The sequence below is a fragment of the Bos mutus genome, chromosome 13 (assembly GCF_027580195.1).
Source record: "Bos mutus isolate GX-2022 chromosome 13, NWIPB_WYAK_1.1, whole genome shotgun sequence".
Taxonomy (NCBI): Eukaryota; Metazoa; Chordata; class Mammalia; order Artiodactyla; family Bovidae; genus Bos; species Bos mutus.
The window spans coordinates 49,122,543-49,145,735 of record NC_091629.1 but is presented as its reverse complement, the minus strand read 5'-3'; the positions used below and the strand labels follow the sequence as shown (position 1 = coordinate 49,145,735).

Sequence of the window (23,193 nt, the reverse complement as noted above, 5' to 3'; positions counted from 1 at the left end):
TCTTGAAGAGATGTCTAGTCTTTCCCATTCTGTTGTTTTCCTCTATTTCTTTGCATTGATCGCTGAAGAAGGCTTTCTTGTCTCTTCTTGCTATTCTTTGGAACTCTGCATTCAGATGTTTATATCTTTCCTTTTTTCCTTGGAAGTCCTTAATGTTATTACCGATATGGTTGGATTTACATTTGCCACTTTGCTATTTGTTTTCTATACATTTCATTTATTTTTTGTTCCTCCTTTACTGTCTTCTTTTGTATTAAATAGACATTTGTTAGTATACTACTTTAATTCCTTAGTTGATATTTACTTAGTTGCTCCAGGGATTACAGTATGCATACTGATTTTTCACTGTCTGTTTCAGATTAATACTGATTTAGTTTCAGTAAAATAGAAATACTTTGCTCAATTATAACTCCATTTCTCTCTCTTTTGTGCTGTGATTGTCACATATATGTAAAATAAAACCAACAATACAGTATTATAACTGTGTTCCCCCTCCCCACTCAGGATCCACTGATAGACATAGAATTTCTGGATTAAAGGGTATATATAATTTTTATGGTTCTAAGTCTATATTAGCAAACTGAGTATTTCTCCTTTACATAATAATAACAACAACCTCATGTTTCTGATAGCACTTTGTAGGCTCCAAATTACTTTTGTATCTGTTATGTCATGTGATGCAATAGCCTTTCCAATCCAGGACTGTGTCCCCTTTTTAGCTGGGGAGTGGATTGGGAAGGCAGTGACTCACCACAGATGACTCAGTGGGGCTGTGGACTTCGAATACACATTTAGCTGCCTTGTTTTCTCACCTGTCTCTGCTGCGGCCTTTTCCTCCTCCCCGAGTCTGCGGAGATCCAGGTCCCCTCTCCCACCCCCAGGACTTGCCGGAACAGCCTTACCTGCAGCCCCCTCTCAGTGTCCTGGTGATCGAGCGCCGGGCCTTTGGCCGCACAGTGCTTGTGGGGTCCCACGTTGTCCCCCACATGCTGAGATTCACTCTCCGGGGTCAAGAGGATGCCCCTGAGGAGCAAGAAGAGGACGAGACAGGGGACTTGGTCCCCAAGGAACCTCGAGGTAAGGGGCTCTCCCCCTAGGGGCCACCAGACAGAAGTCTTCATCTAATTCCTGGCTGAGATGGCTCCCGGAGACCCTCCAGTGGGACATGGAGTCTGATTTCTACCTGCCTGTCCTTCTCCTGGTGTCGTTTGTCCCCTCTCAGGACAGAGGTCCCTGGACCCCTTCAAGGCCGACAGGACACCCAGACGGCTCCTGAAGGTGATGGAGTGGGGGGAATGTATGAAGAACGGGCTGGCAGGGCTTGGGGTGGTACTGGGCTAGGGGCACTGAGTTCTTGCTCCCCCAGGCTCCTCTGAAGAAGCTGCCTCTGGGAGGCCTCCTGAATCGAGGCCCAGGGCTGGAGGAGGACATCCCAGAGCCTGAAGAGCTTGACTGGTGGTCCAAGTACTGTGCATCACTGCAGGAGCTCCAGGGCCAGGTGGGAGCAGGGGAAGGTTCTGGGGGTGGGAGTGGTGGAGCTGGAGGCAGAGGAGGGTGAATGGTAAGAAGAAGGATCTCATCAAACATGGAGCTCTACAGATTTTCAAAACTGTTACAGCCATCTTTGCTCATCTTTACCACAGTTTGAGAAGTTGGGGACTATTAACTCCATTATCTAGAGCTGTGTTGTCCAACAGAAATATCATGTGAGCCACGTATGCAATTTTAACTTTTGTAGCAGCCGCATATTTAAAAAAGTGAAAGGAACCAGTTGAAGTTGATTTTTAATAATATGTTTTATTAACCTAGTATAGCTACAATAGCATTTCAAGAAGTAACTATCAAAAACAATTAATAATGAAATAATTTACAGTCTTAATTTAGACTAGTCTTTGACATCCAGTGTGTAGTTTGCACTTGGAGCACAGCTCAGTTTGGACCAGCCACATTTCAAGTGCTCAGCAGTTCCACATGTAACTGATGGTTACATATCAGGACTACATGATAAACTAAGGCTTTGGAAACACGAGGGCACTAAGGCTGTCACCAGTATACCAGCTCCAAATAAATATAATATGCCTAGCTGCTGTTAACAGAGAAGGCAATGGCACCCCACTCCAGTACTCTTGCCTGGAAAATCCCATGGATGGAGGGCCTGGTGGGCTGTAGTCCATGGGGTTGCTAAGAGTTGGACATGACTGAGCGACTTCACTTTCACTTTGAAAACACAAGTAGGCTTACCCAGCTGGAACTTGAACTAAAGTTTCCCAGCTCCCTATCCTGGGAAGGGGTAGATGAAGGAGGTGAAAGGAAGGGAAGGATCTCTGACCTGCCCATTGATTTCAGGCCAACTTTGATGAGGATGAAATGGATGACCCTGGGGATTCAGGTAAGAGATGGGCTTTCTCCCTTTTCCTCTTTCTGTCTCCCTCCCTTTCCCAACACCATGCTTCTTTCTTTCTCTCTTTTTAAGATTTATTTATTTATTTTTGGCTGTGCTGGGCCTTCGTTGCTGTGTGCAAGGCTTTCTCTAGTTTCTGGGGGCTCCTCTTTCTCGTGGAGCACGGGCTTCTCATCCTGGTGGCTCCTCTCGTGGAGCACGGGCTTCTCATCCTGGTGGCTCCTCTCGTGGAGCACGGGCTTCTCATCCTGGTGGCTCCTCTCGTGGAGCACGGGCTTCTCATCCTGGTGGCTCCTCTGTCTCGTGGAGCACGGGCTTCTCATCCTGGTGGCTCCTCTCGTGGAGCACGGGCTTCTCATCCTGGTGGCTCCTCTCGTGGAGCACGGGCTTCTCATCCTGGTGGCTCCTCTCGTGGAGCACGGGCTTCTCATCCTGGTGGCTCCTCTCGTGGAGCACGGGCTTCTCATCCTGGTGGCTCCTCTCGTGGAGCGCGGGCTCTAGGCACATGGACTTCAGCAGTTGCAGCGTGGGGGCTCCGTAGTTGCGACTTGCAGGCTCTAGAGCGCAGGCTCAGTGGTTGTGGTGCACGGGCTTAGTTGCTCCACGGCACGTGGGATCTTCCCGGACTAGGGATCAGATCTGTGGCCCCTGCATCGGCAGGTGATTTTTAACCACTAGATCACCAGTGAAGCCCCACACCAGTTTCTAATGGGGCATTTCTGCTATTCCCAGATGGGATTCACCCCATTTCTGTGGATGGGGAAGCCCACGACCAGAGTGAGCCTGAAGTCAAAGGCCTTGTATCCCAGAAAAAAGCACTCACCACTCTCAAGGTAACTGGGTCTTGGGAGAGGGAATTTTGCTCCCATTCTGAGACATCGGGCTGTCACTGAGGCCCTTGCCTTTCAGATTTACAACACCTCCCTGGAGGAAGAGTTTAACCACTTTGAAGACTGGCTGAATGTGTTTCCCCTGTACCGTGGGCAGGGGGGTCAGGGTGGAGATGGAGAGGATGAAGAGTCTGGAAAGCTTGTGGGCAAGTTCAAGGTATGTTTGGGGGAGGAATGGGAGACCAGGGAGCACAGACAGGAATGCAGGAGGAAGTCTCTCTTAGCAGTGTTTTTTCTGCTCCCCACTCCCATCCCACCCAGGGCTCCTTCCTCATTTACCCAGAATCAGAGGCAGTGTCCTTCTCTGAGCCCCAGATCTCCCGGGGAATCCCACAGAACCGGCCCATCAAGCTCCTGGTTAGAGTATATGTTGTAAAGGTGAGCATCCGTTGACCCTGCACGCCTCTAAGTCGAACAAAGGTAATGTACACAAAACCTACAGACAGAAGGGATCGGAGTCCAGCTTTTTCACTTTTCAGGTGGGAAATCTTAGGCACAAAGTTAAGAGACTCCCCAAGGTTACACAACTTGCTCATGGCAGAACCTGAATTTACTGCTTAGATCTTCTGACTCCTTATTTGTAGTTCTAGTCTCATATTAAAAGAATGGGGAGAGTAATTCCAGGAAGAGCACAACCCATAAAGCTTCGTGATGGCCTCCCACCAAAGCCTTTGTACAGGTCTTCCCATTGTTGCAGGATTTTTTTTTACTTAAAAAAAAAAAATCAATCATTGAATGAATTAACTACTTTTGGCTGCCCTGGGTCTTCATTGCTATGCGAGGGCTTTCTCTAGTTGCGGTGAACAGGGGCTACTCTTCGTTGCAGCGCACAGGCTTCTCACTGCGGTGGCTTTTCTTGTTACGGAGCACGGGCTTCGGTAGTCACAGCACGTGGGCTTAGGTGCTCCGTGGCATGTGGGATCTTCTCGGACCAGGGATTGAACTTGTATCCCCTGGATTGGCAAGTGGATTCTTAACCACTGGACCGTCAGGGTTTTCACTCAGCAGGGCCCTGAAGTTTCCTTAAAAGCATCTCAGAGAATGAAGGGAGTGAGGGGGTTGCTACACATTTACTCCCAGCACAGAACAGATGCTGTACTTTTATCTAGTTTAAATATAGGGATTCTAAGGTGTAATTTAAAGAAACATTCTGTGGCACTCTTCTGCCATAATCTAAGCATCCTAGTGCATACACTAGATAATGTGAATTACTTGGCTGTTTTTCCTTTAATGTTTCATAGGCAGGGACAATACAGTATGTTCTGTATCTAATTATAATGGCTTATTTTCTGTGAACAGTTTTCTTTTTGTTTTTTGTTGTCTCTAGCCCTGAATACAAGCTGTAAAGAGGAACAGCTTTGCATCACCTATGAACTGTGTAACTTTGGGCACAAAGCTTTGCTTTTTTAAAAAAGCATTTTTATTTTGGTTTTTTTTTTGGGCTCAGCTGGGTCTTCATTGCAGCGTGCAGGCTTCTCTAGTCATGGTGCAAGGGTGACATGTAGGATCTAGTTCCCTGACCAGGGATCAAATCTGGACCTCCTACACTGGGAGTGCGGAGTCAGCTCCTGGACCACCAGGGAAGTCCCACTATGCTTTGTTCTGGGACTCAGTATCCTTATCTGTCTACAGGCAGGTAAGATATGCTGTCTTCAGAGCAATTGGAAAATCAAATGAGATGATGCATCAGTAACTTGGCCTAGTTTGTTAGACTACTAGTAGACTAGACATACTAGCTTGGTAATTATCCTTATTTTATAGGTGTTTTGGTACCTGTGGAAAAATCCAGACTCCCTTGGCCCACTCCCCTCTTCCTTCTGCTCCCACTTCCCGTATCTCAGTCCCAACAGTACATTCATCCTAGACAATAGGAAAGAAGGTCCTTTCCCTTCTATTTATTTATTTATTTATTGTTTTTCAAATTTTGGCTACACTGGGTATTCATTGCAGTGCTTGCGCTTAGTTGCCCCATGGCATGTGGGTCTTAGTTCCCTGACCTGGGATTGAACCCCGCATAACAAGGTAGATTGTTAACCACTGCAGCACCAGGGAAGTACCTCCCTTCTATTTATATCATAAAACACCTGTTTCCTGAAGTCTCTGGAGACCTTGCAGTCATCTGGACCTTCTGCTTCTAACAGTATTGCAGCATAGATGGTCTGAAATAACTTCCTGACATAATGCATCTAGAAATACTAGATAAGCAGTCTTTTATACAAATGCTGAACTCATAAGAAGGGGAATTCTCAACGGCCAAATGAGGAATTGGCAGGAATCCCTGAACAAGCCCTGAAGTCAGATTCTCTTGAGAAGATTTCTCCATATCTGGACCCCAAGCCTTAGGTTCTAATACCGAACATCCTATACAAGGTGGGAGACACAACTAAGAAACTTGCCTAAAGCAGGACCCAGGAAGGGCTCTACTGTCAGCGAAAGGTAGTCAAGAGGAAGCCCACCCACTGGAAAAGGAGCCTGTAAGGTAAATGGTCTGTGTTAGCCTCTGTTCCAACTGGGTGAAACACAAAAAATACTTTTCCTGAGGATTTAGTATTAGAGTTTTGCCCTCACATTGATTTAGGACTTGAATTTTTTTTTTAATGTATTTCTTTACTTGGCTGCGTCAGATCTCAGTTTCGGCATTCGGGATCTATGTTGTGTCACGGGGCATCTTCGTGTTGTGATACAGACTCTAGTTGTGGTGCACGGGCTCAGTAGCTGCAGCTCACTGGCTGAGTTGCTCTGCAGCGTGTGGGATCTTAGTTCCCCAATCAGGGATCCAATCCATGTCCCCTACGTTGTAAGGTGAATTCTTAACCACAGGACCACCAAGGAAATCCCTAAGACTTGAGATTTTATTGTCTGCATAATCCAGAAAACTCAAAGCTGAGAAATCGGCTTAAAGTGGTTCCAAATCAGGCTTTACAGACTCCAGAGATTTAGACAACCAAATTTGGGTTCACAATCCCAAATGACAATCTATATAAGAAAACAATCATCAGGAAAAATTGTGAGAAAGAAATAACACAAAGAAGAATTAGATCTCTAAAGGCTTTGGATGTTAGAGTTTTCAAATATTAAAATACAAAACAGCTGTTTAAAATGATTGCACAGGCAGAGAACAAAAGGCTATAGAAATTGACTGGGCAGGACTTCCCTGGTGGACTAGTGGCTAAGACTCTGCTCTTCCAATGCAGAGGGCCCGGGTTTGATCTCTGATCAGGGATCTAGATCCCACAGGCTGCAATTAAGACCCAGTGCAGCCTGGTGAACTATGGACGGAGGTTCGTGACATTGTACAGGAGGCAGGGATCAAGACCATCCCCAAGGAAAAGAAATGCAAAAAAGCAAAATGGCTGTCTGAGGAGGTCTTACAAATAGCTGTGAAAAGAAGTGAAAAGCAAAGGAGAAAAGGAAAGATATAAGCATCTGGATGCAGAGTTACAAAGAATAGCAAGGAGAAATAAGAAAGCCTTCTTCAGTGATCAGTGCAAAGAAATAGAGGAAAACAACAGAATGGGAAAGACTAGACATCTCTTCAAGAACATTAGAGATAACAAGGGAACATTTCATGCAAAGATGGGCTCGATAAAGGACAGAAATGGTATAGACCTAACAGAAGCAGAAGATACTAAGAAAAGGTGGCAAGAATACACAGAAGAACTGTACAAAAAAGATCTTCACGACCAAGATAATCATGATGGTGTGATCACTGACCTAGAGCCAGACATCCTGGAATGTGAAGTCAAGTGGGCCTTAGAAAGCATCACTACGAACAAAGCTAGTGGAGGTGATGGAATTCCAGTTGAGCTATTTCAAATCCTGGAAGATGATGCTGTGAAAGTACTGCACTCAATATGCCAGCAAATTTGGAAAACTCAGCAGTGGCCACAGGACTGGAAAAGGTCAGTTTTCATTCCCATCCCAAAGAAAGGCAATGCCAAAGAATGCTCAAATTACTGCACAATTGCATTCATCTCACACATTAGTAAAGTAATGCTCAAAATTCTCCAAGCCAGGCTTCAGCAATACGTGAACCATGAACTTCCAAATGTTCAAGCTGGTTTTAGAAAAGGTAGAGGAACCAGAGATCAAATTGCCAACATCCACTGGATCATGGAAAAAGCAAGAGAGTTCCAGAAAAACATCCATTTCTGCTTTATTGACTATGCCAAAGCCTTTGACTGTGTGGATCACAATAAACAGTGGAAAATTCTGAAAGAGATGGGAATACCAGACCACCTGACCTGCCTCTTGAGAAACCTATATGCAGGTCAGGAAGCAACAGTTAGAAATGGACATGGAACAACAGACTGGTTCCAAATAGGAAAAGGAGTACGTTAAGGCTGTGTATTGTCACCCTGTTTATTTAACTTATATGCAGAGTACATCATGAGAAACGTTGGGCTGGAAGAAGCACAAGCTGGAATCAAGATTTCTGGGAGAAATATCAATAACCTCAGATATGCAGATGACACCACCCTTATGGCAGAAAGTGAAGAGGAACTAAAAAGCCTCTTGATGAAAGTTAAAGAGGAGAGTGAAAAAGTTGGCTTAAAGCTCAACATTCAGAAAATGAAGATCATGGCATCTGGTCCCATCACTTCATGGGAAATAGACGGGGAAACAGTGGAAACAGTATCAGACGTTATTTTTCTGGGCTCCAAAATCACTGCAGATGGTGATTGCAGCCATGAAATTAAAAGACGCTTACTCCTTGGAAGGAAAGTTATGACCAACCTAGATAGCATATTCAAAAGCAGAGACATTATTTTGTCAGCAAAGGTCCATCTAGTCAAGGCTATGGTTTTTCCTGTGGTCATGTATGGATGTGAGAGTTGGACTGTGAAGAAGGCTGAGTGCCGAAGAATTGATGCTTTTGAACTGTGGTGTTGGAGAAGACTCTTGAGAGTCCCTTTGACTGCAAGGAGATCCAACCAGTCCATCCTAAAGGAGATCAGTCCTGGGTGTTCATTGGAAGGACTGATGTTGAAGCTGAAACTCCAATACTTTGGCCACCTCATGCGAAGAGTTGACTCATTTGAAAAGACCCTGATGCTGGGAGGGATTGGGGGCAGGAGGAGAAGGGGACAACAGAGGATGAGATGGTTGGATGTCATCACCGACTCGATGGACGTGGGTTTGGGTGGACTCCAGGAGTTGGTGATGGACAGGGAGGCCTGGTGTGCTGCCATTCATGGGGTCTCAAAGAGTCAGACATGACAGTGACTGAACTGAACTGCAGCCAAATAAATAAATAATATTTTAAAAAATTTGCTGGGCAGTTTTGAAATAAGGGCTTCCCTGGTGGCTCAGCTGGTAAAGAATCCACCTGCAATGCAGGAGACCTGGGTTCGATCGCTGGGTTGGGAAGATCCCGTGGAGAAGGAAATGATTTCCCACTCCAGTATTTTGGCCTGGAGAATTCCATGGACCACAGTCCATGGAGTCGCAAAGAGTCAAACATGACTGAGAGACTTCCACTTTCACTTTTCACTTTCCCTTTGAAAATAATAAAATTTCTAAAGCTGGAGTCCCATTAAAAATCAAATGTCATTTTTTGTTTTATTTTTTAAATTTATTATTTATTTTGGCTGTGCTGGGTCTTCTTTACAACATGTTGTACTTTGCAACATGTGAGCTTAGTTGCAGTATGTGGGATCTTAGTTCTCCAACCAGGGATTGATCTTGGGCCCCCTGCATTTGGAGCGCAGAATCTTATCCACTGGACCACCAGGGAAATCCCCAAATCAAATCTTATTAAATGCACATACATAGCAGAATGGGTGAATAAACTATGGTAAGTCCACACACCAGTGTACCATGCAGCTGTAAAAAAGAATGAAGAAGATCTTGACCTGAGATGGAGTGATTTCCAAGACACGGTATAAAGTGAAAAAAGCAGAATACAAAGAATACCTACAGGGTGCTGCTCTCCATGTAAGAAAGAAAAAGATCCAAGGAATTTACATAGTTGTTCCTCTGTGCACCAGAAATACCAGAAGAATAAACTAGAAACTAAAGGGGCTGGTTTACCTAAAGAGTGTGGATGGTTAAAAGTGGAAAGAAAGCGAGAATGCAATTCAAATGGTGTGGTGTGTACTATAAGCCAGGCACAAGGCTAAGGGTTGCTACCCTGGAATTAAAAAGCTAATTCTAAAATTTCCATGGAAGAACAAAATACCAAGAGTAGTCAAGACAGTTTTGAAGGACAGTGTAGGAAGACAAGAATTCTTATAAGCTATGGTAATTAAGGCAGTGTGGTTTTGGCATGGGAACAGATGATTAGGCCAATGGGACAGGGTAGAAGTTAAAAAAAAAGACAGACACAGATGGGAATTCCCTGGTGGTCCAGTGGTTAGGACTCCATGCTTCCACTGCTGGGAGTCCAGGTTTGATCCCTGGTCGGGGAACTAAGATCCTGCAAGCTGTTCATCTGACCAAAAGGGAAAAAAAAAAACCAGACATAGAAATTTACACCAGAGTTGGCACTGCAGATCATTTGGGGGGAAAACGAGACTGTTCTGTAAGTGGTCCCATGAAGATGGATTATTTGTGTGGAAAAAATAAAATGAAATGAAATTCCTAACTTGTAGCATCCACAAAAAAATCCAGCCAAATCTGATATTTGATTGTGAAAAGCGAAACTATAAGGAAATATTAAGATATCTTTATGATCTTGGGTGGGGGGAAGTTTTCCTAAATTAGGGAAAAAATAATACATGTTGACTCCATTCAGACTAAACTTCTAGGCATCCATAAACATGTTCGATTAAATGACAGCCTAAACACAGGCTGGGTCAGATATTTACCCTATGAATAATCAATAAAGGGCTAGTGTCTGCAATATACTTAAGTAACTCCTGCAAATCTGTAAGAAAACCAAAAAGAAAAATTGAGAAAAAAATATGAAAAGGGAATTAACTGAAGAAGAAATTCCAATGATCAATAAACATATTAACAAGTCTTACAACTTAGGACTCCCCTGGCGGTCCAGTGGTTAAAACTCTGTGCTTCCAATGCGGGGGTGGCGGGTACGGGGTGGGAGGTGGTGAGGGTTCGATTGATCCCACAGGCTGCCCAGGAACTAAGATCCCACAAAGAAATAAAAGAACAACAACAAAACCTGCACCTTAACTGTAATCTGACAGGCAAATAATTGAAACCATCAGAAATTTCCCTCCCTTTGATTGGCAAGATTAGACCGGGGAGGGGCAGCTGTAGAACTCTACCGCAGTGCTGGTAGAAGGAGGCATTAGTTCTCTTTGCTGCTGCAACCAGTTACCACATACTTACCATCTATCATCTTACTGTTCGGAAGAGCAGAAATCCAAAACAGGTTGCACTGGGTTGAAATCAAGGTGTTGGCCCAACTGCTTTCCTTCTACAGGCTCTTGCAAACAATCATTTACTTGTCTTCTTGACCTTCTACAGGCAGCCTGTGTATCTTGGCTCATGACCTCTTCCTCCATCTTCAAAATCAGCAGTGTAGCACCTTCAAATCTCTCTCCCTGACTCTCTCATCTCCCTCTTTCACTTATAAAAACCTTTGTGATTATATTGGACTCACCTGGATAATCTAGGCTACTTCCTTCATCTTGTGATCTTTAATCGCATCTGCAAAGTCTCTTTTACTATGTAACGTAAGATATTCATAGGTTCAGGGATACTTGGATATCTTGTGGGGTGATTTATTCTGCCTGCCACCGAATGTAAATTGTTATAACAACTTTGGAGAACAGTTTGTAGTAAGATGTACAATATGTTGTCAAATGGAAGATTCTCATAGCCAATACCCAGTAATTATGCTTCTAGATAAAATCTTAGAAAAATTTTCATATAATGTGTCTAAGAAAGCATATATGTTCATTCTAGTATTATTTGTAATAATAAAAAATTTAGAAATAACCTATGCTATGCTATGCTATGCTAAGTCACTTCAGTTGTGTCCGACTCTGTGCGACCCCATAGACGGCATCCCACCAGGCTCCTCCGTCCCTGGGATTCTCCAGGCAAGAACACTGCAGTGGGTTGCCATTTCCTTCTCCAGTTCAGGAAAGTGAAAAGTGAAAGTGAAGTTGCTCAGTCGTGTCTGACTCTTCACGACCCCATGGACTGTAGCCTACCAGGCTCCTCCGTCCATGGGATTTTCCAGGCAAGAGTACTGGAGTGGGTTGCCATTGCCTTCTCCTAAAGTGTTCCTAAATAGGAGAGAGAGTGTGTGTGTATCAGTCATATAACAAATACTACAGTTAAACTGAACGAACTACAGTAACATGTGTCAATAAGGATACATCTCCCAACAGAAATTTGGATGAAGTAAGCAAGTTTCATGATTTCCAGTTTGTGGAAGGTGGCACCAATGGGGCATTTCCCCTTCTTTTTCCTGAAAATCACCCCCAAACAAGAACAATTAACAAAAAATCTGAGTTCCAGTTATGCTGAAATCAGAGCCTTAAAACTGCAACCACCAGGGCAGCTGAAGAGCCTCCAAGAGCTGTGCAGATAGAGTCATGTGCATGAAGGAAGGGAGAGAGGACATCACTCATCAGAGCTCAAGGTCAGCAGAGTCTGTGTCTCAAGAGGGAAGAGCACACCCTGAGGATTAAAGCTAGCATCACTCACCAAAAGCTAAAAATGCTGGATCAAATTTTAAAGACATCTTAAAAATTTTTTTTAAAAATTCATTGAATCATAGCTGATTTACAATGTTGTGTTAATTTCTGATGTAAAACAAAGTGATTCAGTTATACATATATATATACATATATATTCCTTTTCATGTGTCCATTATGGTTTATCACAGGATATTTAATACAGTTCCCTGTGCTACACAGTAGGACCTTGTTTATCCATCCTACATATAATAGTTTGCATCTGCTAATCCCCAACTCCCAACCCATCCCTTCCCCACCTGCTCCCCCTTGGCAACCACAGTCTGTTCTCTATGTCTGTGAGTCTGTTTCTGTTTCATAAATAAGTTTGTTTGTGTCATCTTTTAGATTCCACATATAAGTGATATCATATGGTATTTGTCTTTCTCTTTCTGACTTACTTCACTTAATATGGCAATCTCTAGCTCTATCCATGTTGCTGCAAATAGCAGTACTTCATTATGTTTTTATGCTGAATCGTATTCCATTGTGTGTGTATATATATGATATATATATATGTGTGTATATCATATCTTCTTTATCCATTCATCTGTCAATGGAAATTTAGGTTGTTTCCATGTCTTGATTATTGTGAATAGCGCTGCTATGAACACACGAGTGAATATATCTTTTTTGTTGTTGTTATATTTTCTCTATTTCTTTTTGGCCATGCCAAGAGGCATGCAGGATCTTAATTCCTTGACCATGGATCAAACCTTTGCTCCCTGTAGTGGAAGCAAAGAGTCCCAACCACTGGACTGCAGGGAATTCCCTGTATCTTTTTGAAGTGCAGTTTTTTTCTGGGTATACGCCCAGGAGTGGGATTGCTGGATCATATCGCAACTCTATTTTCAGTTTTTTGAGAAACTTTCAGACTTCAAAAACATCTTTTAAATGCAATGCTGAGCTTCCAAGAAAGTACGAGATTTTTAGAGTAGAAAAAAACCCAAAGTAAAAGCAGGAACTGCTTTAAAATGCACCCACGGTTTTGTTATTATCCACGTATGGCGAAGCTGACAGATCAGATGGCTGCCATTGAAAAGATTGTTGTTTGTTTCAGTTTTCTAGAGGTGGGGCAGGCTGTGCCTTGCAGGGTTACCCAGGAAACATGAGGCCAGTCCGAAGGCAGAAGGAACAAGGGAAGTGTGAGGGCCAGAGCCTTTGTTGTGCGTGTTTTTTTTGTTTTTGTTTTTGATGGAAAGACGGGGCAAGGCAGCATAAGCAGGTTTATGACTGGCTAGTTTGAATAATTCCTATAGGCTTTAGGGTACAGGAGTTGTCTCGCTGTCTCTAGCTGTCTGAACCTGGCCGTGGAGATGATAAAAGCAGAGGAATATTACTTTCTGGAGTAGAAAGGCCAGATAGAGGAGGTGGTTGGATGTTGTATGGGGTCTGGATTAGTTGGTTTGTATATGAAAAGTACTCTGGCAAATATGTTGCCTGCTAACTCTGGGAATTAGTAGCCTTGGCAGGGGCAGTCTCTCCAGCGTCAGTACAGCCCCAGATACCAGAGCATCAAGAATACAGAAAATCAGACTGGTGGTCCAGTGGTTAAGAATCTGTCTGCCAGTGCAGGGGACACAGGGTTCGATCCCTGATCCGGGAAGATTCCACATGCCTTGGGGCAACTGAGCCCTCCACCACAACTCCTGAGCTCCAGAGCTGGGGAGCCATAACAAGAGAAGCCACCACAATGAGAAGCCCACAAATCACAATAAAGAGTAGCCCCTGCACAGCCAAAAACAAATAAAAGAATACAGAAAACATGGAAGTGTAGCTAATACAGGAACTAAGAGAAAAGGAGCGGTAAAGCAGGCTTTCACCCCACACTCACTGCTGACCGGAGAGACCTCCTCTTCCTCATGCCAGGCAGTGAGGACGGAAGATGAAATCCCAGGGCCACCTGGAGCCCCCCCACCTACACCTTCAGCATAAGGATGAACGAAGATAGAAACTTGCAAGGCAGAAGGAGACACCAAGGCAGCTTGCCTGCCTTAACCCTGGCATTGGTTAGAGGGGAAAAGTCTCCCTAAGCATCCACGACCACACGCTGCCTTCTCACCTCTGGTGTGATCCCCACAACCTCAGTTAGAAGATTTCATTCATCATTTACCTGCTTCTTGTTTTTGGTTGCTATGGGCCTCTGTTGTTGTGAGAGGTCTTTCTCTAGTTGAGGCGCACAGGCTCCTCATTCTGGTGGCTCCTATTGTGGAGCGTGGGATCTAGGGCAAGGGCTTCAGTAGTTGCAGCACTCAGGCTCAGTAGTTGCAGCGTGTGGGCTCCAGGGCTCCAGGGCTTGGAGGATTTAATTTAAAGTGGCTGCAGGTTGGTAGTTTGCCTAGGGAACTGGCAGAGTGAAAACAAACCCTCTTTGGCAGAGAACACCCACAACAAGCCCTCAGCATGAGTCATACCAAATATGAGTCAGGATTAAAAAGTACCCAAAGAAAAAGACCATCAGGAGTAAGAATTAGCAAAAATAACAGATTCAGACCCCAAGGCCGTTGATATTGGAATGACTAGATAGAGAATGTGAAATGTTTAAAGAAATAGAATGAAATTAAAATGATCAAGGAACAAGAGACCATTACAAATAAACAGCAAGTTTGAAGGACCAGTTAGAATGTTTAGAAATTAAAAATGTAATATTGAAAATTATAAACTCAATGATGGAGCAAAAGATTTGAAGTCATTTCACAAAAGCAAATATATATATATGTGTGTTTCCCTGCTGATGAAGCACGTTGAGCTTTTTTTTTTTTCACTTTTGAATGTGCTTATTAGCCTTGTGTGTGTCAAGGCTAATAAGCACATTCAAAAGTGAAAAAAAAAAAAAAAGCTCAACGTGCTTCATCAGCAGGGAAACACAAATTAAACCCCAGTGAGCTTCAATTTTACATGGATGAGAATGATGAAAATAAAAAAGATTGACAATACCAAGTGCTGGGAAAGATGAGGAGCAACTGGAACTCTGCTGTGTATAAATTCTATTTCAGTAATTTATGCATAAGTTATATATCTACTAAATTACATAGTTTTCAAAAATATAAAAAGTAAGTTTACTACATACAGTTTAAACCATGAAAGATGATAAGATCATGCTGTATATTGCTTAGGGATGCATGTATATGTAACAGAAGTATATTTTCTTTTTGTGTGTGTGTGTGTGAGAAACCCTAATTAAAAAACCCCAAATAAAGGGTTCTCCCTACTTTAGAGATGTAAAGGGAATTAAATCCACTCAGGGACTGAAGACATTTGTCTGTAGTGTTTTATTTACGAAGCTGGGCACACACATGCTCATTGTATTATTTTTTTATTTAGCTAAAATATTCTTAATTTAACAAAAGAGGACTTCCCTGGTGGTCCAGTGGTTAAGAACCAACCTTGCAATGCAGGGGACACGAGTTTGATCCCTGGTCCTGGAACAGCCCACATGCCATGGAGCAGCTAAGCCCGGATGCTGCAGCTCCTGAAGCCTACACGCCAACCTTGCAATGCAGGGGACACGAGTTTGATCCCTGGTCCTGGAAGAGCCCACATGCCATGGAGCAGCTAAGCCCGGATGCTGCAGCTCCTGAAGCCTACACGCCCTAGAGCCCGTGCTCCACAAAAGAAAAGCTGCTGCAGCGAGAAGCCCGAGCCCCACATGAAGACTATTGCCCCCTCACAGCGCAGAGAAATCAGTGTGCCCAGCAACCCAGACTCAGCGCAGCCAAAAATAAAAAAATCAAATAAATTAAAAACAAAACAAAAAAAGGGATAAAAAGTAAAATAAAGTAAAAATAAAATGAAAGTAAAATATGCTCATTGCGAAAGAGTGAAACTCAAATGATATGGAAAGTTATGAATTGAATAGTAAGTCCCTTGTACAATGGAAAGAGTGAGAAACTTTATTTTTTGGGGCTCCAAAATCACTGCAGGTGGTGACTGCAGCCATGAAATTAAAAGATGCTTACTCCTTGGAAGAAAAGCTATGATCATCCTAGACAGCATATTAAAAAGCAGAGACATTAATTTGCTAACAAAAGTCCGTCTAGACAAAGCTATGGTTTTTTCCAATAGTCATGTATGAATGTGAGAGTTGGACTATAAAGAAAGCTGAGCACTGAAAAATTGATGCTTTTGAACTATGGTGTTGGAGAAGACTCTTGAGAGTCCCTTGGACTACAAGGAGATCAAACCAGTCCATCCTAAAGGAAATCAGTCCTGAATATTCATTGCAAGGACTAATACTGAAGCTGAAACTTCAATATTTTGGCCACCTGATGCGAAGGACTAACTCACTAGAAAAGACCCTGATGCTGGGAAAGATTGAAGGCAGGAGGAGAAGGGGACAACAGAAGAGGAGATGATTGTATGGCATCACAGTTTGAGAAGGCTCCAGGAGTTGGTGATGGACAGGGAGGCCTGGCTGGAGAAGGCAATGGCACCCCACTCCAGTACTCTTGCCTGGAAAATCCCATGGGCGGAGGAGCCTGGTAGGCTGTAGTCCATGGGGTTGCAAAGAGTCGGACACGACTGAGCGATTTCACTTTCACTTTCACTTTTCACTTTCACTCATTGGAGAAGGAAATGGCAACCCATTCCAGTGTTCTTGCCTGGAGAATCTCAGGGACGGAGGAGCCTGGTGGGCTGCCGTCTATGGGGTCTCACAGAGTCAGACACGACTGAAGCGACTTAGCAGCAGCAGCAGCAGGGAGGCCTGGTGTGCTGCAGCCCATGCGGTCGCAAAGAGTCACACACAACTGAGCGACTGAACTGACTATACATGTTTCCATGTATTTTGTTTCATTATATATATATTTTAAGTTTATTTATTTATGGCTGCACTGGGTCTTCGTTGCTGCACACAGGCTTCCTCTAGTTGTGGCAAGCAGGGGCTCCTCACTAGTTGCGGTGTGTTGGCTTCTCATTGCAGTGGCTTCTCAGTTGAGGCTTGTGGGCTCCAGAGTGCAAGGTCAGTTGTGGTGCACAGGCTCAGTTGCCCCTTGACACATGGAGTCTTCATGGACCAGGAATTGAATCCGTGTCCCCTGCATTGTCAGGTGGATTCTTAACCACTGGACCACCAGGGCAGCCTTCATTATATTCCTGTTATACCTATTTGTATGACAGTAATTACTGTATTTCAATAATTAAGTTAAAAGAAAGTAAGTCACCTCATCCAACCTCTCAGCTAACATCTTGCAGTGGAAGAATTTTCTGTGGTAACTTTCTGTTTTTACTAAATGGGAGAGTAGGCCCAGCAAGGGCAACCTTGGGTTTTGACGTTTCTCTCATTTCCACCCCGTACTGTCTCCCTAGGCTACCAACCTGGCTCCTGCAGACCCCAATGGCAAGGCAGACCCCTATGTGGTGGTGAGCGCTGGCCGGGAGCGGCTGGACACCAAGGAACGATACATCCCCAAGCAGCTGAATCCCATCTTTGGAGAGTGAGGCTGGGCCCTGGGCTTGGGGATGGGGAGTAACTTTGCCATCTGGCCCTGTGACTCTCACTCAGGCAGCTAGTAGTGATGGTGGGGGAATGGACAGGGGTGCTGAGTCCACCCCTTCCCCCGCAGGACCATCCCCAGGGTGTGGAGGTGTTCTCAGCTGTGCTCTCTACTTGCCAGGGTCCTGGAACTCAGCATTTCTCTCCCTGCTGAGCCTGAGCTGACCGTAGCTGTGTATGATCATGACCTCGTGGGTTCTGATGACCTCATCGGAGAGACCCACATTGATTTGGAAAACCGATTCTATAGCCACCACAGGGCGAACTGTGGGCTGGCATCCCAGTATGACATGTGAGTCCCACAGGGCCCTCGGGAGTCATTCTAAGTCTGACCAAAGACTTTAAAGTTCACATCCCACCTGAAGGTCCAGATCCTTTAATTTCATAGCAGGGGACTCCCCTGCAACCAAGACATTATAGCTTATTGGTCAAGAAATGGGCTTGGGAGTTGGGATCTGTAACTAATAAGTCACTTGACTTCCTTGAGCTTCAGTTTCCTCATCTGCAAAATGGGGGTAATAATATCAGTATCTCTTTCATAGGAGCATTTGGCATGCATACTTGATTTTCGCCATTACTGTAAGCGAGGACTAACCTGTTCTCCAGGGAGTTATGAACCTGAATCCTAAGTCCTCAAGGGCCCCCATCCCTGCCCCTGTGCCCAACTATGTTTACGTGCTGGATCCAACTGAGGCACCTTCCATCTCCGCCCACAGGGATGGGTACAATGCCTGGCGTGATGCATTCCGGCCTTCACAGATCCTGGTGGGGCTATGCCAACGCTGTGGCCTCCCCCCACCTGAATATCGAGTCGAGGCTGTCAAAGTGGGCAGCAAACTCTTTCTGACACCGCCAGAGACCCTGCCCTCGGGTACCAGTCTCTCTCTGTTGGACAATCCAGAGGGGGCAAGATGGTAGAGCAAGGTATGGGGGAGGCCACTGATGATCAGCCTAATGTGTCCCCAAAGATGCCACCTCCCTCTGCAAGCAGAGGAGGTGAGTTTGGCTGAGTAAGGACAATAGTGGAGAGAAAATGGTCTTTGTTGGTGAGTGTGAGATCTCCGGGGAGCCCTAGTGAACCCCTCAGAGCCTTAGCTAATTGAGGACACAGGAGTCCCATGCAATATACAATATGGTGCAGAATTTAGCTTGTGCTTCATACATGGCCAGTGGTCTGTACTCTAAACAAGGTTTGCACAAAGGCCACAGCCCCTCCAATCCCACTGTCCCCCTACTGCTGGCTTTTCATTGGCAAAAGTTGTTACAGCAGCATCCGCCACTTTCTATGCATTGTGGACATGCCCTTCCAGGAAATGGGTTTGTCCAGTACAGCAGTTGCCTCAGCCCAGAGCGTCTATTGAGGGCAGGGGGTGGGGGGGCGGTGGTGGTGGGAAGGAGGGAGCAGAGTTGGGAACTGTGTGGAACCCAAGCTCATGAACCTCTTGTTGTAGGTATCAGGGGCTCCAAGGCGGCAAAGGATGTCTCTGAGGAGGCCCAGGCATTACTGGTACTGCGGCGCTGGCAGGAGATGCCAGGGTTTGGGATCCAGCTGGTACCTGAGCACGTAGAAACACGGCCCCTCTACCATCCCCGCAGCCCAGGGCTGCTGCAGGTGAAGGAGGGCTCAGGGCACATCCCCAGAGCCCCAGGACTCCCACCTGGTCCTGGACCTGGGCACGGTCACTTCTGACTCTGGCTCTTGATCCTGGTCCCCACCGTCCCCATTCCAGTCTTGGACTTCCATCCTGGACCCCCTCCCCTCATCCCAGACTCTGGTTCTGAAGGAGTCCCAGCCCTGGCCTACCAAGGCTCAGATGTGGCACTCCCAACCTGACCTCTACCCCAGATTTCTAGGATCTGGACCTGGGAACACTGGATCTCACTTTTGATCTCAGCCTTCCACTTCCAGGGCCTCATCTCTGAACCCCCAGTCTAACCTCAACCCTGGAATCCCCAGTTCAGACCCTGCCTTCATCCTCATCCCCCAGGATCTACCCCCCTGACTCCAGCTCTCCTTTCCACCTGGGGCAAGGCACAACCTCCGGCCCCAGGGCTGTTAGGGGAGGTGGGACCCCTGGAAGACCCTTCAGCCCAGTCCTGTGCCCCCAGGGGTCTCTTCACATGTGGATTGACATCTTCCCCAGAGATGTGCCTGACCAACCCCCAGTTGACATCAAGCCTCGGCAGCCAATCAGGTAAGAGGAGTCCTGGCCCCTCCTCCCATGGGGCGGGGACATCTTGGCCAGCCTGGACAAGGGCCCCTGGTGAAGCAGGCAGAGCTGACCCAGGCTTCAGGTAGGTGAGCCATTATTCTTTTTTTTTTCATAAGCCACTGTGAGTTGGGTGACACTTGAAACTGAAGAGAGTCCAAGTACCAGTTAACTACCTTCTGACCTAAGCTGGTCCGAGTGGGGAGTGTGTGCACTTCAGATTTCATCAGCAATCTGTCACTTCCTGCCTCTGGGCTCTGCTTTCCTTGGTGTCAGTCTCATGGAAGCTTTCGCAGTCTGGAGTCAAAGTGACTTTTAACAGCGCAAGCTTATATCTTACCAACCAGACCACTTGAGCAGAAAAATAAACACCTCTTTCCCAGTTAGAGCAAGTGTCTTGGGCTAACTATCATTGGACCAGCTTGGGTCAAATGGTGATTCCTGAACCAATCACTGTGATCAGGGGGCTGTAATACACTGATTGGTCAGTCCTGGGTGATGTCCCCTAGGTGACAGACCCACCAGTATGACACAGTGGACAGTAGTGGGGGTAGGGTCACCCACAGAAAATCAAGGTGCTGTCGACAAATGAGGGGAAATTAACACTGGGCAAAACAACAGATGAAACCATTTGACAGCCCAGGACAGGGCTACCTGGGGTAGGATCAAGAATGTCACAGCCCCTCCTCTGTCCCTTAGGGGCTTCATGCTCTCATCCCCACTTAGTGTTTCTCTGCAGACTGGCTCTCTCCGCTTGCACAGCACTTAAGCTTGTGGTAGCTCCAGATCTACATCTGATGCTTTGGGACTCACGTTTTCAGGGTCTTGATTCCAAATTTATGGGAGGGAAAAATCTCATTGACCCAGCGTGGGTCAGCAGACCATTCCTGGTGCCAACTGCAGTGGCTGGGGTGGTCAGTGATACCTGGGGCTGCCCCTTCAAGGGACCACGGACATCTGATCACCTGGCTAGGCACACTCCGGTTGCTGAGTGTCAGTGGCCCTGCCCAGGTCCTTCCTGCAGCTCCTCCCAAGACCCCTCTCGAGAGTCTGAAAACCCTCCCCCCAATACATCCCTCAGCTATGAGCTCTGAGTCATCATCTGGAACACGGAGGATGTAGTTCTGGATGACGTGAACCCTCTCACTGGAGACATGTCGAGTGACATCTATGTGAAAAGGTAGGCGTGCAGGCCGAGCTGGGCGCATGGCTGTGTACTGAGGTGACTGCGAACAGGGCCTTGGGTCCTGGGCTGAGCCAGAGCCCTGCCTGTCCTCTGGGCCCTGGATGGCGCCCGGAGCTGGGTGGAGGGACCGACCTGAGGGTGAGCGGACGGGCATGCTGGGTGAGGAGCAGATTCTGGACTCGGCCCTGCGCGCATGCCCACCCTCTTGGCCTGTACCTTTCCCCCGGTCCCAGCTGGGTGAAGGGGCTGGAGCACGACAAGCAGGAGACAGACGTTCACTTCAACTCTCTGACTGGGGAGGGCAACTTCAACTGGCGCTTCGTGTTCCGCTTTGAGTACCTGCGCACGGAGCGCGAGGTGAGCGTCCGGCGCCGCCCTGGACGCTTTGCCCTGGAAGAAGCCGAATTCCGGCAGCCGGCTGTGCTGGTCCTGCAGGTCTGGGACTATGACCGCATCTCCGCCAACGACTTCCTCCGTACTGCTGAGCTGTCCTCCCACCTCCATCCTAGCTCCCATTTCTGCCCTCATTGCCGCGCCCTTGGCCCCTGGTTTCCCTACTCTAACCAACCCTGAATCCTGGATTTCAGATCCAAGTCACCAACTTTTGCTTTCTGGCCTAATAATGTATTGAGTTTATTCAGCTCTGAGCATCATAAGCTCCATTCCCACCCAGTCTCCAATTCAATCCTCTCATTTGACCTGAGCTCAGGTTACTCTGGCCCCACAGCTGTTAGTCCCTGCTGTGCCTTGTCCCATAGGACAACCCGCTGACATTTGGGCTGCGGTGTGTGGTGCATAGCTGTGGCCTGACAACTACATCCTAGCTTCTTAAAAAAATGTGTCTTCGGGAGGTGTCATAGTTGTCACGCCTGGGACTTTTGTTGCAGCATCGGGATCTAGTTCCTTGACCAGGGATTGGACCTGGGGCCCCTGCACTGGGAGTGCAGTCTTAACCACTGGACTGCCATTCTAACTCTACATGCCTTGCCTTCCGTCTCCAGGGATTCGGTCAGGCATCAGTCACTTTCTAGCTCTGGGCTCTGCTTTCCTTGGAGTCACTCTCAGGGATAGGAGGTTGGCTCAGACAGACCTGCTCCTGCCTAACCTGGAGCGCTCTGGACTTGCAGGATCCCTGGAGCTGCAGCTACTGGACATGGTGCGAGGGGCCCGGGGCCCCGAGCTCTGCTCCGTGCGGCTGGCCCGGGACGGGGCCGCACCCAGGTGTAACTTGTTTCACTGCCACCGCTTGCAGGGCTGGTGGCCGGTAGTGAAGCTGCGGGAGCCGGAGGACGAGGAGCAGGAACAGCGGGAGGCTCAGACCGGCAAGAAGAGGAGGAAGAAGAGGAAAGGCCGGTGGGAAGACTTAGAGTTCTCGGACTCAGGAGGCAATGTCTACTTCCTCACGGTGGGCAGGAATGGGGATGGGAGGGGTGGGAGGATCGGGGGTCGAGGGTCGGCCTGAGGCCACCCAAGAACTTGGCTTCTGTCCCTTCTTTTCCAGGGAAAGGTTGAGGCAGAATTTGAGCTGCTGACTGTGGAGGAGGCTGAGAAATGGCCAGTGGGGAAGGGGCGCAAGGAGCCTGAGCCCTTGGAGAAGCCCAAGTGAGTGGGGGGCGCAGGAGGCGGGGCCAGATCCGGGGTAGGGGGCGGGGGTGGTGGTGGTGTAGACAGGTGGGGGTTTCCTCCTCATCTGACACCACCTGCTCCCCGACAGCCGCCCCAAAACCTCCTTCAACTGGTTTGTGAACCCGCTGAAGACCTTCGTCTTCTTCATCTGGTGCCGGTACTGGCGCATCTTGGTGCTGCTGCTGCTGCTGGCACTGATCACTGTCTTCCTCCTCCTCGTCTTTTATACCATGCCCGGGCAGATCAGCCAGGTCATCTTCCGCCCCCTCCACCGCCCCTAACTCACCGTGGACACTCATCCCGTAATGCCAGCTCTGGCCTCCTTCCCACCAACAGGAGCCATCCTGGAGTTGCCCTGTTTCCTCTGCCCAAACCTTCCAGGGAATCCACTCTTGTTACCTGCACACCCACGGCAGATAATAAATAACGCTCGGGGCAGAGAATAGAGGTGTTCCTGGGTGACCTTGGGTGTTGGGGGTCACTGGACTAATACACAGGATGGGGGCGGTGCTGCCCACATGGCCCTACTGCCAGGAGGAATAGGACCCAGGGGAGGTTCCCTGCTGAGGAGGCCTGGCCACTGAGGGGTCAGGCCCCCTGAGCAGCCCCCCTGCCCTGCCAGTGGCTGCTGCTGCTCCATGACAGCTAAACCCTCGGTGTGCTTCATGAACTTGTAACCGTGAGAGTAGGCAGGTCACTCAGGACACTTGGTTCCAAGTGACAGAAATCCCAACC

The 23,193-nt window shown here is 47.0% G+C and overlaps 1 protein-coding gene across 1 annotated transcript in view; it reads left to right on the top strand.

The window, feature by feature from the left end:
• LOC102288206 (fer-1-like protein 4) overlaps nt 1–23,084 on the top strand; it is a 46,682-nt gene extending 23,598 nt beyond the window's left edge. The window contains 17 exon segments of the mRNA XM_005900046.2: nt 882–1,077; nt 1,223–1,278; nt 1,367–1,498; nt 2,347–2,389; nt 3,134–3,234; nt 3,311–3,448; nt 3,553–3,669; nt 17,250–17,377; nt 17,558–17,728; nt 18,153–18,307; nt 18,888–19,048; nt 19,546–19,631; nt 20,728–20,826; nt 21,066–21,307; nt 21,960–22,237; nt 22,334–22,434; nt 22,547–23,084. Of these exon segments, the coding sequence (XP_005900108.2) occupies nt 882–1,077; nt 1,223–1,278; nt 1,367–1,498; nt 2,347–2,389; nt 3,134–3,234; nt 3,311–3,448; nt 3,553–3,669; nt 17,250–17,377; nt 17,558–17,728; nt 18,153–18,307; nt 18,888–19,048; nt 19,546–19,631; nt 20,728–20,826; nt 21,066–21,307; nt 21,960–22,237; nt 22,334–22,434; nt 22,547–22,739 (2,397 nt within the window). The 3' untranslated portion in view covers nt 22,740–23,084.
• Nucleotides 23,085–23,193: the final 109 nt, after the last annotated feature.